The 19,336-nt window shown below is 48.8% G+C and overlaps 1 protein-coding gene across 1 annotated transcript in view; it reads left to right on the top strand.

The window, feature by feature from the left end:
* Window positions 1-19,336, top strand: part of ARHGEF18 (Rho/Rac guanine nucleotide exchange factor (GEF) 18) — a 65,992-nt gene that overhangs the window by 739 nt on the left and 45,917 nt on the right. Inside the window, exons 3-4 of the mRNA XM_010828489.1 lie at window positions 399-501; window positions 642-783. Of these exons, the coding sequence (XP_010826791.1) occupies window positions 399-501; window positions 642-783 (245 nt within the window). The remainder of the gene's footprint in view (window positions 1-398; window positions 502-641; window positions 784-19,336) is intronic.

The raw sequence follows: 19,336 nt of genomic DNA, 5'->3' as shown, positions 1-19,336 counted from the left end.
ACTGCGGTGGCTTCTCGTGTTGTGGAGCGTGGGCTCTAGGTGCTTGAGCTTCAGTCACTGTGCCTCCCAGGCTCTATAGCACAGGTTCAGTAGTTGTGGCACACCAGCTTCGTTGCCCCACAGCATGTGAGATCTTGCCAGACCAGGAATTGAACCTGTATCTCTTGCATTGGCAAGCAGATTCTTACCCACTGTGCCACCAGGGAAGCCCAGTAAATGTGTTTTGAGTGAATAAGTGAGTGAGAGGAGAGAGAGAGTTCAGGACCACAGCAAGGGTGGAACAGGATAGAGGGGCCTCAGGTAGATTCCAGGTGGATCCCAGGAGTGACATGCAGAACTGGCCAGAAGGGCCTTTTGGGTCTGCTGTAACCCTCCTCACCAAACTCTCCACCCCTTAGGAGTGAGGACAGCATGGGGAAGACGGAGAGAAGCGACAGGGGCACCAAGGTGAAACGCAGCCTGAGCTCCCTGCGCAATCGAGTCACCAGGCAGAAGGAGAAGGTCAGAGGGCTGGGCCAGGGGTTGGGGGGACCCTCTCTGCCTTCTCCAGCTTGCCAGGATGTCCCTGGTCCCAGAGCCCTGTGATTCCAAGTGGGAAGGGACACACAGGGCATTCTAAGGTCCACCTCTGTCCCCAACAGGGGAAGACCCCAGTGCATCAGAAGGACAAAGGTCAGGATGCGCGAGAGAGGAAAGAATGTATCAACGGGCACCAGCTGGCTCGAGGAACCTTCTCTGGCCACTCCAGCTGCCCTATGTGCGGCAAACCTTTTCTGAGCTCTGGTGAGTCCGGTGGCCCAGCCCGTCGCCCTGGATGGCAGCCACTTTCTCTGCCTTACTTCCCTTAAATTGCTCCCATGGCCTCCTTCCATCTTTGCATCCTCCCTTTCCAGCTCAGGCCAACCATGGCTTCCTGGAGGTCACCAGGAATCCATCCCTAAGAGCAGGGGTATTTGGTTAGCTTGGACTGCCCCACACAAGTTCCTTTTTTTTAAAAAGTGCTTATTAATTCATTTATGGGGCTGCACCAGATCTTAGGTCCAGCACGCAGTATCTTCAATCTTCGTTTCAGCATGCAGGATATTTAGTTGTGGCATGTGAACTCTCAGTTGCAACATGTGGGATCTAGTTCCCTGACCGGGGATGGAACCCAGGTCCCCTGCCATGGGAGTGCAGAGTGTTAGTCACTGGACCACGAGGGAAGTTTGGGACTCCCAGATTCCCTTTAAGTTTTCGCTTTCGTTGTTGGCAAAATCCAGACTCAGGCAGTGTATTAGTTAGCTACAATCTGGCTGGTTTAAACCACAGAAATGCATTGTCTCAGAGTTCTGGAGAAGTTCAAGATCGAGGTGTCAGCTCCCTCTACAGGTGCTGGGAAGGGGTCCATCCCAAGTGTCTTTCCTGGCTTCCGGAAGTCCAATGGTTTGTGCCAGAAGAACTATGGTCTTCATGTGGCATTTTCCCCACACTCATGTTCATGCCTCAAATCCCCCTTTGCCTGAGGATTAGGGGCCAACCCTAACTCAGTATGACCTCACTGAACTAAATACATTAGCTAATAAGGCCACCTTATGATGCCCTGATGGGGCTTCCCTGGCGGCTCAGTGGTAAAGAATTGCCTGCCAATGCAGGAGAACTGGGTTCGATCCCTGGAGGAGGAAATGGTAACTCACTCCAGTATATTTGCCTGGAGAATTCCATGGACAGTGGAGCCCTGAAGGCTATAGTCTGTAGGGTCGCAAAGAGTCAGACATGATTTAGCAACTTAGCATGCACGCAGGCATGATGTAGTGAAAGGGGTGAGGTCTGTAATATATGAATTGGAGGGAGAGAGAGAGGAGGAGGCAGGATCAGCCCATTAACAGGCAATTTCCTGCCTCCCAGCACTGTCTCGGGAATAACAGTCTCTGCTCAGGAAAACATTTTGTTTGTTTTGTTTAGTCGCTAAGCCATGTACGGACTCTTTAGTGACCCCATGACTACAGCCTGCCAGGCTCCTCATCCATGGGATTTCCCAGTGCCATTTCCTTCTCCAGGGGATCTTCCCAACCCAGGGATTGAACCTGTGTCTCCCACATTGGCAGGCAGATTTTTTTTTTTTACCACTGGGAAACCCAACACAGAAATCAGGAAAAAGTATTGGGTTCCAAAGGCCTTGGAGGGAGATGACTCTGGTCTTTTATGAGATTTAGAACTTTGCTTTTTTTGACAAGGGGCAGAGAGGAGGCACTGGCAACTGCATGCTAGTTGCAAATTCAGGCTGCTGCAGGGTTCCTCCACCTTGGCCCTATTGCTCTTTGAGGCCTGGTCATTCTTTGTTGAGGGAGGGGAGGGCTGTTTTGTGCACTGCAGGATACTGAGCAGCATCCCTTGCCTCCACCCACTAGATGCTGTTAACACCTGCCCCATGAGTCATGTCAGCCAAAAATGTCTCTAGATGTGGCCAAATGTCCCCTGGGGGCTAGGATTGCCCAGGTGAGAATCAGTGGGCGAGTACAACAGAGAATTGGCCCCAGGGTGGGCCATACAGTGACAGCGGCCCCTCCATCCTGGGGGCAGGTGCCTCCTCAAGACCTGAGCCACAGGTTTTGCATTTCTGCCTTGCTTGGCCCCACACGTGGGCATTTTCCTTCTTCCTCATTCCTCCCGTTTTCCGGAGTAGTTTTTGCTGGTGGCGGGCCTGTTGGCTGCTGCAGTCAGGAGTGGACCCATTTGGAGCTTTCTCTCCAAAGATATCCAACCTGCTTTCTGACCCTGTGAACGCTCTCCAGCAGAAGCCACCCAGGCTTTGCAAAGTCTTCAGCATCTTAAAGTCCTTTTAAGCAGCAGGTGCGTGCTAAATTTGCTTTAGTAGTGTCTGACTCTTTGTGACCCCATGGACTGTAGCCCGCCAGGCTCCTCTGTCTATGGGATTCTCCAGGCAAGAATACTGGAGTGGGTTGCCATGCCCTCCTCCAGGGAATCTTCCTGACCAGCAAGTGACGTCTTGTTTCTGCTGACTTCCTTATCTCTTCATCTGGGAGGGGTGGGGGTGAGGTCTGCTGGATACTGGAACCTCCCTGGAAGGCCACGATCAAGCCCTGAGGGGCTCTATCTCAGGCAGCAAATTCAAGGTGCAGGTGGGAAGTTGGCAGAAGGAAGGGTGAGGGCAGAGATCCAGAACTGAGCCAGTACTGATCCAGTAGAGAAATGTATCCATGTTGATGCAGAGTTGAGTATTTTTAAATAAATACACAGATATATTCAAACTACTGCACAACTGCAGTCATCTCACACATTAGCAAAGTAATGCTCAAAATTCTCCAAGCCAACAGTGCGTGAACCATGAACTTCCAGATGTTCAAGCTGGATTTAGAAAAGGCAGAGGAACCAGAGATCAAATTGCCAACATCTGTTGGATCACAGAAAAAGCTAGAGAATTCCAGAAAAACATCTACTTCTGTTTCATTGACTATGCTAAAGCCTTTGACTGTGTAGATCACAACAAACTGTGGAAAATTCTTCAAGAGATGGGAATACCAGACCACCTTACCTGCCTCCTGCGAAACCTGTATACAAGTCAAGAAGCAATAGTTAGAACTGGACATGGAACAATGGACTGGTTCAAAATTGGGAAAGGAGTACATTAAGGCTGTATATTGTCATATTGCTTATTTAACTTATATGTAGAGTACATCATATGAAATGCTGGGCTGGATGAAGCACAAGCTGGAATCAAGATTGCCAGGAGAAATATCAATAACCTCAAATATGCAGATAACACCATCCTTATGGAAGAAAGTGAAGAGGAATTAAAGGGCCTGTTGATGAAGGTGAAAGAGGACAGTGAAAGTTGGCTTAGAACTCAACATTCAGAAAACTAAGATCACGGCATCTGGTCCCATCTCTTCACGACAAATAGATGCAGAAACAATGGAAACAGTGACAGACTTTATTCTCTTGGGCTCCAAAATCACTATGGACAGTGACTGCAGCCATGAAATTAAAAGACACTTGCTCCTTGGAAGAAAAGCAATGACAAACATAGACAGTGTATTAAAAAGCAGACATTATTTTCCCCAGAAAGGTCCATATAGTCAACGCTATGGTTTTTCCAGTAGTCATGTACAGATGTAAGAGCTGGGCAATAAAAAGGCTGAGTGCTAAAGAACTGATGCCTTCAAAATGAGGTGCTGGAGAAGACTCTTGGAGTCCCTTGGACAGCAAGGAGATCAAACCAGTCAATACTAAAGGAAATCCTGAATATTCATTGGAAGGACTAAAGCTGAAGCTGAAGCCCCAATGCCTGATGCAAAGAAAAAACACCCTGATGCTGGGAAAGATTGAAGGCAGGAGAAGGGGATGATAGAGGATGAGATGGTTGGATGGCATCACTGACTCAATGGACATGAGTTTGAGCAGACTCATGTTAGAGTTGAGATGGTGAATGGTTAATGTTAATGGTTAAAGTTGAGATGGTGAAGGACAGGGAAGCCTGGCGTGCAACAGTCCATGGGGTGGCAAAGAGTTGGATATGAATGCGTGACTAAACAACAACAAAGGCAAAATTTTATATTTTAAAAGAAAATTAAATTACAGAAGAGCAAAAGTCTAATATGCCAAAGACACTTTGTTTGATGCACTTAATGTCAATAATTGGAGCACTTTTTAAGGCTTTTTTCCTACAAAAAAAAAAAAATGGCATCGATAATGGCTCTGTACAATAATATTTAAAATAGTAGGAAGATGAAAACATCTTCATACCATATTTTGGCAAACAGTTCTAAAGACAGCAAACACGCACTCAGTGGATTTTCCTTTGCTTTAAAATGAGCTACCAGTAATTCTAAACCAAGCAAAAATGCATTGTTCCTGGATGGAATATAAGCACTCATACTCGCAAAAATGTTTTGCAATGAGTTCTTGGCTTCTGTGAAAATCCCAAAATAGCAAAGGAGAGATTAGAGTTTATCTTCAGATTCTATGACTGGCTTCCAACAATCTTTTATCAGTAGACTTACAGGCAAAATACTAGACGCTCAGGATCAGATTCCATTCCTTGATGTAAGGATGGAACTCTGTGGATTGCTGTCCTTGGCTAGCATAAACCAGCAAATAACCACGTGTAGAATAAAATGCAAGACAGGCAGAAGGGGTAGCTTAATGGTTTTTTGTTGTTGTTGTTGTTGTTGCAGGAAAAAAAGAATCCATGCTAATACTATGGTGAAACCAATGCTTACTTAGGGATTTTACCATTAGAGTAAGACTAAAGATCAGACTTCAAAGAGACCAGATCTGTAACTTGGAAGTGAAGTGTTTTGCTGCATTTTGGCAATAGACTCTAACTCGGAGTATGCTCAGTTGCTTCAGTCGTGTCTCTTTGTGACCCCATGACTGAACCCCAGCTCCTCTGTCCATGGAATTCTCCAGGCAAGAATACTGGAACAGGTTGCCATTTCCTCCTACAGAGGATCTTCCCAACCCAGGGATCGAACCTGGGTCTCCTACATTGCAGACAGATTCTTTACCACTGAGCCACCTGGGGGAGCAACTTAGAGTATACAACTATCTATTTGAGGACTCTCCTACCCCTCCAGTGGGGGGCAGACCCCTGTCCTCCTGGAAACTTTTCATTTTAGATTTACAGAAAAGTGCAGAGAGAGCTCCCATATACACTTCACCTAGTTTTCCCTCATGTTAATGTCTTGTTGTTCAGTCACTAACTCGTGTCTGACTCTTTACCACCCCATGGGCTGCACTACGCCAGGCTTCCCTGTCCGCCATCTCCCGGAGTCCGCTCAAACTCATGTCCATTGAGTCAGTGATGCCATCCAACCATCTCATCCTCTGTTGGTGCCCTTCTCCTCCTGCCCTCAATCTTTCCCAGCATCAGGGTCTTTTCCAGTGAGTCAGCTCTTGGCATCAAGTGGCCAAAGTATTGGAGCTTCAGCTTCAGCATCGGTCCTTCCAGTGTATATTCAGGGTTGATTTCCTTTAGGATTGACTGATTTGATCTCCTTGCTGTCCAAGGGACTCTCAACAGGACCTCGATACATTTGTCACAACTTAGGAACTAACATTGGTCCAGTACTATTAACCCAATTCTGGATTCTATTCAGATTTCACCAGGTTTGGTTTGGTTCTTTCATTAGTGTTCTCCTTGTTTCAGGATCCAATTCAGATACTACATTCTCTTCAATCGTCCTGTCTTCCTAGTCTCTCTGGTCTGTGAGGGTTTCTCTGTCTCTTCTTACTATTCATGACCTTGACAATCCAGAGAAATGCTAGCCAGGTGTCTTGTACGAGGTCCATTAATCTGGGCTTGCCTGATGTTTTGGGGGAGGTTGTTATCGTTATTGGTTTTGGGGTTTTGATGGGTTTGTTTTTTGCCATGCCTCTCAGCTTGTGGGATCTTAGCTCCCCAATCAGGGCTCGAACCCATGTCCTCAGTAGGGAAAGTACGGATTCTTAACCACTGGACGCCCAGAGAATTCCCATGTCTTATGTTTTCTTTTTTAATTGTGAAGGCAATGGCACCCCACTCCAGTACTCTTGCCTGGAAAATCCCATGGACGGAGGAGCCTGGTAGGCTGCAGTCCATGGGGTCGCTAAGAGTCGGACACGACTGAGCGACTTCACTTTCACTTTTCTCTTTCATGCATTGGAGAAGGAAATGGCAACCCACTCCAGTATTCTTGCCTGGAGAATCCCAGGGATGGCGGAGCCTGGTGGGCTGCCGTCTATGGGGTCGCACAGAGTCGGACACGACTGAAACGACTTAGCATAGCATAGCATAGCATAGCATTAGTCGCTCAGTCATGTCTAACTCTTTGCAACTCCATGGACTGTAGCCCGCCAAGGTCCCCTGTTCATGGGAATTCTCCAGACAAGACTATTAGAGTAGGTTGCCATGTCCTCCTCCAGGGGATCTTCTTAACCCAGGGATCAAACCCAGGTCTCCCGCATTGCAGGCGGGGTTTGTTTTTTTTACCATCTGAGCCACCAGGGAAGCCCTTTTTAAAAATTTATTTATTATTTGTTTTTGGCTGCACTGGGTCTGTGTTGCAGGGCATGGGCCTCTCGTTGCGGTGGCTTCTCTTGTTGCAGAGCACACGCTCTAGGTTCTCAGGCTTCAGTATTTGCAGCACGGGGCGCAGTTGTGTCACATGGGCTTAGCTGTCCCGCAGTATGTGGAATCTTCCCAAACCAGGGATCAAACCTGTGTCCCCTGCATTGGCAGGTGAATTCTTTCCCACAGCACCATCAAGGAAGTCCTGGTGTTTTCTTAAAATTGTAGAGGGGCTATGGGTTTGGGGAAACTTTCTGCCTCATCAGATAAGGGGGTAAGTGCTATCGACATGACATCCTTGAGAATATTAATCTTTATCACCGGGGTAAGGTTAACAACTGCCAGGTTGCTATTTTTCCCATTTCTCTTCTCTATTCTCTAGAAGCAGGTCACTCAATCCAGCCTACTCTCAGGATGGCAGGAGTCAAATTCCATGTTCTGGAGACAATATTTGACTTTCAGGACAACCCTTTGAGATCAAGGGAGATTGGAGTTCATGTCACAGAAATGATGAGCACTCAACATGGTGCCGGGTACATATGGGCAATGGTAGCACCTATTGTCATCGTCATTTGGCAATATCTCTCTTTTTACATTGTAGTGTTTATTTATAGGCTGTACTGGGTCTTCATTGCTTTGAGTGGACTTCCTCCAGTTGTGGCAAATCGGGGCTACTCTCTAGTTGTGGCAAATGGGGGCTACTCTCTTAATTGCGGTGCATGGGCTTCTCACTGCAGTAGCTTCTCTTGTTACGGAGCACAGGCTCTAAGGCAGGTGGGCTTCAGTAGTTGTGGCACACAGGTTTATTTGCTCCATGGCATGTGGGATCTTCCAGGACCAGGGATTGAATCTGTGTCCCCTGCATTGACAGAAGGATTCTCAGAGCACTGGACCACCAGGGAAGTCCTAGTGCTAGCTCTTGTTATGGAGGCAAAGCTAGCCTTTTAGTCACAGACCCTAACCCTAGGCTCTGACCACAGCCCCACACCTGTCTAAGGGAGCAACGTGAGGCCAGAACACCTGTGTCTCACTCCAGCAGGCTGAGAGCAGGCACCACCCAGGTGTAAGTCGCCACAAGCTTACCTCCCATCACAGATATTCAAAGCTAGATGTGACTGACTGTCCCCTTAAGGAAACAGCCCCACTGTAAGTTGAACAGAACAGGAAGTGAATCATGTTCCAGGTAATTAGTGTCTCCAGGGTAAAGCTGAGATGCTTTCCCAGCGACCAGCTCCGCTGGTGGAGTGCCATTCCTGATAGTCCTGTTCCTAGCCTTGACCTTTGGGGCCCCTCCGTGGTCTGACCCCACCTAGCCCTCCACCCTTCTCTGTCACTACTCAACCCCCAAGATCCCCTCGCCCGGCCACCCTGAAGTCTCGTGGCTACTCGTGCCGGTCACATGTGCCTTGCTCATTCAGTGCTCTTCCTGGAACTCCTTCCACCACCTAACTCTTACTCATTCTCTAAGACAAAGAGCAAGGCCACCTCCCCCAGGAAGCCTGCATGGGGTGACTTTAAAGCCTGCATGAGGTGACTTTAAATTCCAATGGCTGTCAGCCAAGGGCCACTGTGTCCCCCCTGAAGAACATTTAGCAATGTCTGCAGACATTATGGTCTTCCCAGGTGGCTCAGACAGTAAAGAATCTGCCTGCAACTCAGGAGACCTGGGTTCGATCCCTGGGTCAGGAAGATTCCCTGGAGAAGGGCATGGCAACCCACTCCAGTATTCTTGCCTGGAGAATCCCATGGACAGAGGACTTTCATGCATTGAAGGAAACTGGTGGGGCTACAGTCTATAGGGTCGCAGACTCCACTGAGTGACTGAGCACAAGCATGAACTGTCATTAGTAGCCAAACTGAGAAACACAGATCCTTAGCTCTTGGCAGAGTCCCTGGCCCATGATAAGGACTCAGTAAAAGCAGGAAATGGTTAGATGGATAAGAGGAAGACAAGAGATGCCTCTTCTTTCTGACAGGCCCCTTGAAAGGGTTTAGGGGAGAACTTTGTCAACCTGAAGGTAACAAAGGGAGCTCTAGATATAAGGATCATGCCACTCTTCCTGCTTAAAATCTTTCAGTGACTCCCCACTGCCTTTGGGATAAAGTCCAAAAGTTATGGGCATTCAGAGTGATCATTTACAGATTCATCGAGACCTCAAAAGTACCTGTGTCTGGGCTTCTGACCTCAACTGAGGTGGGTGTCTGATGACCTCCACTGGGGTGGGATTCTTGCACTTTTGGACCCTCCAACTCCCTAGACATGTTCCCTCTCCTGATCATGAAGTCTGGACTTAAACCGAAGGCAGGTCACTTGGGGACTCTGCCACCCAGGTTCTAAATTGAGAGCTGTCAAACACAGATTGTGTGTGGCTTTATTATTATTATTTATTTGGCTGCACCAGGTCTTGGTTGAGGCACGTGGGATCTTTCAGTTGCAGCATGCAGGACTTTTAGTTCAGCATTCAAACTCTTAGTTGTGGCATGTGGGATCTAGTTCCCTGACCAGGGATTAAACCCAGACCCCTCGCATTGAGAGCATGGAGTCTTTGCCACTGGATCACTAGGGACATCCTGATTGTGTATGTTTTGAAGTAAGATTATTTGGGGGCGATCTTGACCTGGTTGACTAGCTTGGACCTTAGATGAAAGCTCTTTGGCTCCTCTCCTGGTTCCTACCCACCCTCTTCACCTATGGAGGGCCTGGATTAGACAAATCTCAGGACTGGGGTGGCTGATGGTATTTGAGGGGATGCTGGCACATGGAGGGGCATCTGGCATGTCTATAGGTGTCTGAAAACACCTCTGTGGGGGTGTCCAGCATGTGTTTCATCCTCTGAACACCCCTTTGGGGGTTTCTAATAGCATCTGTGTTGGAGGGAATCTAGAAGTTTCCATGTGGGGCTTTGATATATTCCAGAGTGTCTGAAAGCCTGTTTGTGGGTAGTTGATGGCTACTGGATGAAGGTGTCCAGTACTTTTGAGATATTTGGCATGTTTTTCAGATTCTGAATAGTTTGGGGGTATTTAAGGGACCTACTGCTGCTGCTAAGTTGCTCCAGTCATATCCGACTCTGCAACACCATAGACGGCAGCCCACTAGGCTCCCATGTCCCTGGGATTCTCCAGGCAAGAACACTGGAGTGGGTTGCCATTTCCTTCAATGCATGAAAGAGAAAAGTGAAAGTGAAGTCGCTCAGTCTTGTCCAACTCTTAGCGACCCCAAGGACTGCAGCCTACCAGGCTCCTCCGTCCATGGGATTTTCTGGGCAAGAGTACTGGAGTGGGTTGCCCTTGCCTTCTCCGTGAGAAGGGATCTACAAGGGGTGTCTATTTTCCCATGCCTGAAAGTGAGTTTTGAGTATCTGATGGTATCTGCCTGGGTTTCTGAAATGTGTTTGGGGTATCCGGTGGTATCTATGTTGCAGTGTCTGGGATCACCTGAGAGATAAATGACTCATGTTTTCAAGACTTGTAAATTTTCACTTCCTGTAACCTAGGATGCCACTTCTTCGCAGGAGACAGACCTGTTCTCTCCATTTCTTGCATCCTCCCCTCTCAAACTTCTCTCCCCCGGGGTTAATCCCCCTTTGATGTCCCCAGGCTTCCACTGTACCCCACTTTCTGCCTCTAGATACCCCTAACTCCCCAAGTCGCCCCCCGCCCAGCCCTGCTATCCTCTACCAGGAAACCCCTGCCAGACTTGCTAATTACCCACGTCCCCGATGACTCCACAAAACTTCCCTCAACCCCAATAATCTCTCCTTAAGATTCCTTCTAAGCGCCTCCCAGTCCCGCGAATACCTCGGGGCCCCACTGACCGCCTCCCCCCAAACGGTTCCCAACCCCGCTGATTTCCTCTCATGACCTCCCTCCCCTAGACGCCCCTCTGCCCGACTGACCCGCCCCTCAAGGATCGCCCTCACCCTCCTCGAAAGTACCTTTCAGTCCCTTCGCCTTGCCTAAGCTCGAGCTAAAGACCCCTGCCTGCATCACCAGGATGAGCCTTAATGTCCCAGGTTCGTGCGACCCACCGACCCTCGAGCCACGCCCCCTTCCGGGTCCACACCCTCTGATCCGCCCTTGGGGGCGAGGCCGCGCGTGCGCATCTCACCCCCGTGGCTTCCCGCTTCCGGCTCCGAGCCGAGGGCAGCCGTGGACCCCGGGAGGCCGGGCGGCAGCAGCGGCGGGGAAGCTAACGGAGCTGCGGGCGGCGAGTGACCTGCGGCGGACTGAGGTGAGGGCGGCGGGGCAGGTCTGAGGAGAACGAGGCTCGGGAGGAGGCCTCGGGCCCCACGAAGGCGTCGTCGGTTCCCGCGGGTGGCCTCGGGCGCAGGACCCCCGAGGCTGCCTCGGCTTCGGGGCCGGCCCCCGTGGGCTCGTCCAAACTGGTGGGTGGATCCTGCAGTGCAGGCTGTCCCTTCCGTGCATGCAGGCTCTGTTTGGAGAAGGCACAGTTCAGACGATGCCCGCCGGCTCCGGCCGAGCCCCAGCCCTTGGGCAGTGCAACCTCCCTGGTTCAACAGGGAGAGGACTCGGCGTCCGGGATCTGGAGCTCCCGGGGCAGGACCTGAGATGTGGTGATAACTCAGCACTGGGGGACTTGAAGCCCCCGAGCATCGCTCACTCCGTGGAGCCCACGTCCTCCTGCCAGTTGATCGTTAGGGTCACAAAATCATAGGAAGTGTGTGTGCTTTGGGTCTTTAGTTCTCCCTCCAGTTTCTTTCTTGTGGGAGAATTTAGATGGTGCGGTGCAGGAATCAGAGGCCCTTGGTCCTTGCATGGTTTATTGTAGCTGTCTTCTCCTCCTCTCTTCTACCTGGTTCTCTGTTGAGATCGAAGTGGTAGAAGAGATGGCTGGCCCAGGGGATCAAAAGCATTGGCGAAGTTTTACCTCGGAAATGAAGAACACAACTTTTCTTCCTTTTGTCTCCGATTGGGGGAGAGTGGAACTCCAGCCAGGATCGTAGACGGGCAGGTCTCTTCTTGTTGACTAGAGAAAGTTCAGGACAGGTGAACAGCCCTATGGCCAAGGGCGATGTGGGGATGGTTTTGCAGGTATCCGGGTGAATGATTAATTCTGGAGTTGTATGGAGAAGTGTCAAGAGCACAGGCTTAAGTGTCAAATCACATCTGGGTTCTTCTGGTCCCAGTTTCCACCACTTAAGTCACAGTCTCCCCATCTTTAAACCCAGAATGAGGATCAGTTGTGGATTTGATGAGGTAATACATGTAAGGTGGGAAGCACAGCCCCTGGCATATGGTGAATGCTCAATAAATGTTATATATTCTGTGCATGTGGTATGCCCCCAGGTCTGTATTTTAATTTTTTATTTTTACTGAAATATAGTTGATTACAATGTTGTTTTACTTTCAAGTGTACAGCAGAGTGATTCAGTGATACATATATATATTTGTTGTTGGTTAGTCACTAACTTGTGTCCGACTCTGTGACCCTATGGACTGTAGCCTACCAGGCTCCTCTGTCCATAGGATTTCCCAGGCAAGAATACTGGAGTGGGTTGCTGTTTCCTTCTCAAGGGGATCTTCTCAACCCAGGGATCAAATGTGCATCTCCTGCATTTCAGGCAGATTCTTCACTGCTGAGCTACCGGGGATTCCATATATACAAATATATTCCCATATATGTATATTCCTATATGTATATATACACACATATATACATTCTTTTTCATACTCTCTTCTGTTATAGTTTTTTACACGATAGTTCCCTGTGCTATACAGTAGATCCTTGCTGTTTACCTGTTTTATATATAAACAGGTAAACAACAGGTGTGTGTATGTTAATCCCAAATTCTTAATTTATCTTCCTGCCATCCCCTTTGGTAACCCTAAGTTTGTTTTCTATGTCTGTGAGTCTATTTCTGTTTTGTAGTTACATTCATTCGTATCATTTCTTTAGATTCCACCTGTAAATGATACCATATGATATTTGTCTTTCTCTGACTGACTTCATTTAATACTCTAGGTCCATCCATATTGCTGCAAATGGCATTATTTCTTTTTTCTTTTTTTTTTTAAATCTCAGGCCCATATTTTTCAGTCGACATTCCGAGTAATAAAGAGTCTGGAGAATGTGAGCATCTCAGTTGTTGTTTGGACTGGGTTGCAATTTACGTTTTATCAGTAGTTTGCTAGTTCTGTGGGTCAAGCCCTTCTAAGGGGTGGAAGAAGCTGTGCTAAAACGAGTAAGAGGGGCTTCCCCGGCGGTGCAGTGTCTAGGGCCTCTGTGCTTCCATTGCAGGGCAAAGGTTTGGTCCCTGGTCAGGGAACTAAAATCTTGCATGCAGCACAGCTCAGCCCAAAAATAAAGGAGTGGGGTAGTTTTTTTAATTCTGGTCAGTGTAACTTGTTTGCATTGTGTATCGCTTACTTCCCACTTCAGTGGCATGAAGGAGAGAAAGGAGATTCTTTGAATCTCTTTTCTTTCTCTTTTTTTTCTGCAGTCGAGGTAAGAACGCCCCCACGTTGAAAGCGTGGTAGCACGTACATTGTTCCTGGTGGAAACCTTGGTATACTTTTCATTGTCACACAGTAGCGATTACAGCCAGTTGCCCTTGTCACCAGCGCACCCCCACCCCACCCCCGGCCTAGGGCTGTGGTCACCAGCTGTGCCTCCCTGGCTGTTTACCTTCCACGTGCTTAGCATATTTCTGATCCTCGTGTCAAGGTCTCCTTCATTTTTCTTCACTCGTCCTGGGTCCTGTTTCCATTTCCGCAAATTCCACCCATGACTTTTTAAACATTTTCCTCTAGGCTCTCTTAAGTCATTTTAAGCCCAGAGGCGTTGTTAGGTCCAGCTAGTCACTGTTTCTTCATTATTTGTGACTTAAACTTTACTTTTCCCCTGAAAGTGGTGAAGAGCTGCTCTTGGTTTGTAAACCCTCTCTCCAGGTGCAAAGCAATTCCCTGCACAGCTCCTGAGCGGCCACTAGGAATTTTTCTGGAGGAGGAATGTGGCTGACGGGGGAGGGGCAGTCTGATTCAAATAATGTCCTCCAGGAGGCCTCAGTGAAAGGACCCCTGCAGCTACGCTTTTTTTGAGTGTGCGATTAAAATTGCCTTGGGTGTAAGCAGTAAAATTGCCTTGGGCGTAAACGGTAAAATTGCCTTGGGTGTAAGCGGTAAAGAATCCACCTGCAATGCCAGAGACACAGGAGACTCAGGTTCAGTCCCTGGACAAGGAAACGACAACCTACTCCAGTATTCTTGCCTGGAAAATCCCATGGAGAGAGGAGGCTGGTGGGCTGCAATCCATACGGTTGCAAAGAGAGCCACAGCTAAACACAGAGGTAAGCAGGCTAACTAAATTCAACTGGTATGCTGCTTCTCTGCTTTGGTTCTTAAGTAGATTCATAGTTGCCATTGAGATTAAAGTTGCAGTTGTGGGGAGGGAGGAGGGAGGAGGGTTCAGGATGGGGAACACATGTATACCTGTGGCGGATTCATTTCAATATTTGGCCAAACCAATACAATATTGTAAAGTTTAAAAATAAAATAAAATTAAAAAAAAACAACAAAAAGAATCTAAAAAAAAAAAGTTGCAGTTGGTTTTGTTCAAAGTATCACCATATCTTGAGAAAATTATTCTAAAGATTTTAAGGAAGGGGCTATATATTTAACATATTGCAGGTGGTTACATTCTGAATGCATGTCAGTTTTTTTTAACTGGCATATAATCGCTTTACAATGTTGTGTTAGTTTCTGCTGCACAACAATGGTGAATCAGCCATGCTGTTGCTGCTGCTAAGTCGCTTCAGTCGTGTCCGAATCTGTGCCACCCCATAGACGGCAGCCCACCAGGCTCCCCTGTCCCTGGGATTCTCCAGGCAAGAACACTGGAGTGGGTTGCCATTTCCTTCTCCAATGCATGAAAGTGAAAAGTGAAAGTGAAGTTGCTCAGTTGTGTCCGACTCTTAGCGACCCCATGGACTGCAGCCCACCAGGTTCCTCCGTCCATGGGATTTTCCAGGCAAGAGTACTGGAGTGGGGTGCCGTTGCCTTCTCCTGTATACATATACCTCCTCCCTCTTGAGTCTCCCTCCCACGCCCCCATCCCACGGAGCGCGGGGCTGAGCCCTCTGTGCTATACAGCAGTTCCCACTAGCTATCTGTTTTACACACGGTAGTGCATATATGGCTTCCCTGGTGGTTCAGTGGTAAAGAATCCACCTGCCAGTGCAGGAGATGCAAGCTCGATCCCTGAATTAGAAGATCCTCTGGAGGAGGAAATGGTGTAAATGTCAATGCAAGTGTCTCTAGTCGTCCACCCTCTCCTTACCACCACCACCACCACCACCACCACCTCATGTCCACAAGTCTCTTCTCTACATCTGTAAATGCATGTCACTTTAAAAGAAAAAAAAAAAAGCTTCATTAAGACATAATTCACATACCATAAAATTCACCCTTTTAAAGGGTGCCTTTCTGTGGGTTTTAGAACATTCACAAGCTCACACAACTGTCACCACTGTCAACCGCCGGGACATTTTATCAGCTGGTCATTCCTACAGATGGGTTTCAGGAGGAGAGAAAGGCCATAGTAAGAGGGTCTAAGTGGGTGCCCCCTCCATCACAGTGTGGGGTGCAGGGATGGCAGGACCCCATCAGACTGCTTGGCTGGAATCCATTGTGATCCCATGAGGACAATTTGTTGTTCAGTCACTCGGTTGTGTCTGACTCTTTGCAACCCCGAAGACTGCAGCACACCAGGACAGTTACACTGTTCATGGATGACTCTGATTTGCTGAGATTAATTTTCAGAGGGAAATTGAATTTAGAAGAATAACTTGTGAAGTCATCCACAGTAGGGTTAGTGTACTCCTCCGTCCCCTCATAAGAGTGAAATGGACAGTAACTGACCAGATACAATGGGGAGCATCCCTGGGCATCATGGCAGTAAGGGAGTCAGCTCTGGGTCATCTGGGAGTCAGTTCTCATCATGCCAGGACATGGGAGTGATGGCAGATCCTTGTGACCCTTTGCATCATCCCCTCAGGGGCTCTCTGTCTAAGAACTGAAAGAGAAACAGGAAGATGGAAAGATGGAGACCCTCAGACACTGCTGGTAGGACTGTAGAACAGGGCAGCAACTGTGAAAACAGTCTGCAGTGCCTCTAAAGGTCAGACATTAGATTTACCATAAGATCCAGCAGTTCCACCCCTAGGTATGTGCCAAAGAGAAAAGAAAGCCTCCTGCTGCTAAGTCGCTTCAGTCGTGTCCGACTCTGTGAGACCCCATAGACGGCAGCCCACCAGGCTCCCCTGTCCCTGGGATTCTCCAGGCAAGAACACTGGAGTGGGTTGCCATTTCCTTCTCCAATGCATGAAAGTGAAAAGTGAAAGTGAAGTTGCTCAGTCGTGTCGGACTCTTAGCGACCCCATGGACTGCAGCCTACCAGGCTCTTCCGTCCATGGGATTCTCCAGGCAAGAGTACTGGAGTGGGGTGCCAAAGCCTAGGTCTACACAAAAATTGGCACAAAAACATCACAGGAGCATTGTTCACAACAGCCAAAGAGTAGAAACAATCTCAATGTCCATCAGCTGATGAATGGATAAAGAAAACGTGGGCCAGGAAGTTCCCTGTGGCCTCAGGATTCCAGGCTTTCACTGTTGTGACTCCAGTTTAGTCCCTGGTCAGGGAACTGAGACCTCGCAAGCCATGCAGTGTGGCCAAAAAAAAAAGGAAGAATGGGTGAAAGAAAATGTGGGCCATCCATGCGGTGGACTGTTCTTCAGCAGTGCAAAGGAATGAAGCATTGACACACTCTACAACTTGGCTGAGTCTCAAAACTATGTGAAAGCTCAGTGAAAGAAGCCAGTCCCCAAAGGCCACATAGGGTCTGATTCCATTTACACAGAATATCCAGAACAGGCAAATTCATGGAGACACCAGAAAAGTAGATTAGTGGTTGCCTGGGGTGGGGAGAGGGGGAAATGGAGAGTGACAGCCAAGGGGTCCAGGCTTCCTTTTGAGGGTAAGGAAAATGTTCTGAAACTGACACACAACTCTGAATAAACTGAAAGCCGTCGGACTGTACACTTGAAAAGGATGACTTACGTAGTATTTTAATTCCATTTCAAGAAAGCTGTTGAGGGGCTTCCCCAGTAGCTCAGTGGTAAAGAATCCACCTGCAATGCAGGAGACCCGGGTTCAATCTCTGGGTCAAGAAGATCCCCTGCAGAAGGAAATGGCAACTTGCTTCAGTATTCTTGCCTGGGAAATCCCATGGAGAGAAGAGCCTGGTGGGCTACAGCCCATAGGGTCACAAAGAGTCGGATGTGATTTAGCGACTAAACGAGAAAGTAGATTATAGACTCAGGTCCCTGCCACGTGGGAGACAGTTAGGGTCCTCAGTGCTGTCCGTTAGGACAGGCCAGTTGAGGCAGAGACTTGGGGTCACAGTGTCACCCTGGCTGTGTCCCAGGCGGGAGAGTCCTCTGTGGAGGGGTGGTGGCCAGGCCAGGCCTCAGCGGCTGTGAGCAGAGGGAGAATGGTGTACAGAGGCTCAGAGTCAGGAAATGATGTGCCATCCATCGTATCTTATAGGCCAGGGTGGACCCAATGGCTGCCTCCATCCTCGGGTGGCGGAACAGGAAAGGGGGGAGGCTGGAGACAGGGTGGCCTGAGAGGTGATGATCCGTTGAACCCAAACAAACAAGGACTGTAGAAAGAGGACAGAGTTCAGGTCGCTTCACAGGTAGATGAGTGAGGGCTTTGTCGGTGGTAGTGTGGGAGAGAGGGTGATGGAGGTGACCAGATGGATGCTGGGCCCCAACATCATCAGCTAGGAGAACGCTTCCCTACACAGCCTGCAGCTCCCAGGAGCCTACCCTCACTGGTCTGGCTAGTTGGAGCTCTCTCCAAGTTTGTCTTGCTTTGGAGATTGGGGAAGACTGTGCCCTCCCGTTAGATCAAGGCTCTCTTCTCGCCTCCCCACCTCCACCCCATCCCAGGGTCTTTCAGAGGTCTAGAACATTGAAAAGTATTCATCTGTAGACCACCAGGGACCTTGAAGTTGTAGCTGTTTGGGATGGAAGGGGAGCGGGGCAGAAGGGTAACCCATGGCACTCGCAATCTTTAGTTGGGGCATGTGGAATCAAGTTCCCCAACCAGGGATGGAACCCCTGCCCCCTGCATGGGGAGCGAGGAGTCTTAGCCAGCTGGACCCTCGGGAAAGTCCCACGGTGTCTATTTAGAAAGCAGGCGCTGCCTGCTAGGGGTTGGGGGGAGAGGGGGGGAGGGGAGAGTTGGAGAATCCAGCAGCAAAGTGACGTGAAAACCTTCAGAAATGAAATCTGACAGCAGAACAGCAACCTGACTCGTGTGCTTATGTAACCAGCCTCAGAAGCCTGATGCCCTTCAGCCGGCTGATTTCCCATCCTTGCTTTTCCAGGCTTTTCTGGCCATTTCCAGCAGGCATCAGCTAACACACACACACACCAAGGTGTTATTCATGGAGAGTTGTGGTTCTGGAGATCAAGGAGACATCTACATCTCTTTTCTGTTCTGGAACTATAGCGGACCTCTCCCACCCCATTGATCCTGTGGAAATATGGCCCAAAGATGCCCATGTCCTAACCCCCAAGAACTTTGAATAGATGACCTACCGTGGCCAAAAGGAATTTTGCAGGTGTGAGTTAGTTAAGGATCTGGAGGTGGGGAGATAATCCTTGGTTATCTAGATGGCTCCAGTGTCGTCACTAGGGTCTTTATGCAAGGGAGGCGGGAGGGTCTGGGTCAGAGAAGGTGATGCTATGACCAAAGCAGAGGTCAGAGACAGGTTAGAAGATGCTAGCTTTAGGACTTCCCTGTGGTCCAGTAGTTAAGAATCTGCCTGCTGATTCAGGGATCATGGGTTCAGTCCCTGGTCCAGGAAGATTCCACATGCTTCAATGCAACTAAGCCTCAGAGCTCTAGAGCCTATGCTCTGCAACAAAAGGAACCACCACAGTGAGAAGCCCGCATACCCCAACTAGAGAGTAGCCCCAGCTCACTGCAAATGGAGAAAGCCTGTGCACAGCAGTGAACACCCGTGTAGCCAAAAATAAATAAATAAACATGTATAAAAATTTTTCAAAAGAAGATGCTGGCTTTGAAGATGGAGGAAGGGGCCACGAACCACGGGAAGCAGGCAGCCTCTAGAAGCTGAAAGAGGTCAGGAAACATTCTACCCTGGAGCCTCTGGAAGGATCGCAACCCTGCTGTTTCAGACTTCAGACCTCCAGAACCAAAAGAGAATATATTTGTGTTGTTCTCAGCCATTGTTT

Source organism: Bison bison, unplaced genomic scaffold (genome assembly GCF_000754665.1).
Source record: "Bison bison bison isolate TAMUID 2011002044 unplaced genomic scaffold, Bison_UMD1.0 scf7180017864492, whole genome shotgun sequence".
In the NCBI taxonomy this organism is placed as follows: Eukaryota; Metazoa; Chordata; class Mammalia; order Artiodactyla; family Bovidae; genus Bison; species Bison bison.
Note: the sequence above shows the minus strand (reverse complement) of the source record. Positions and strands in the feature narration are given on the sequence as shown.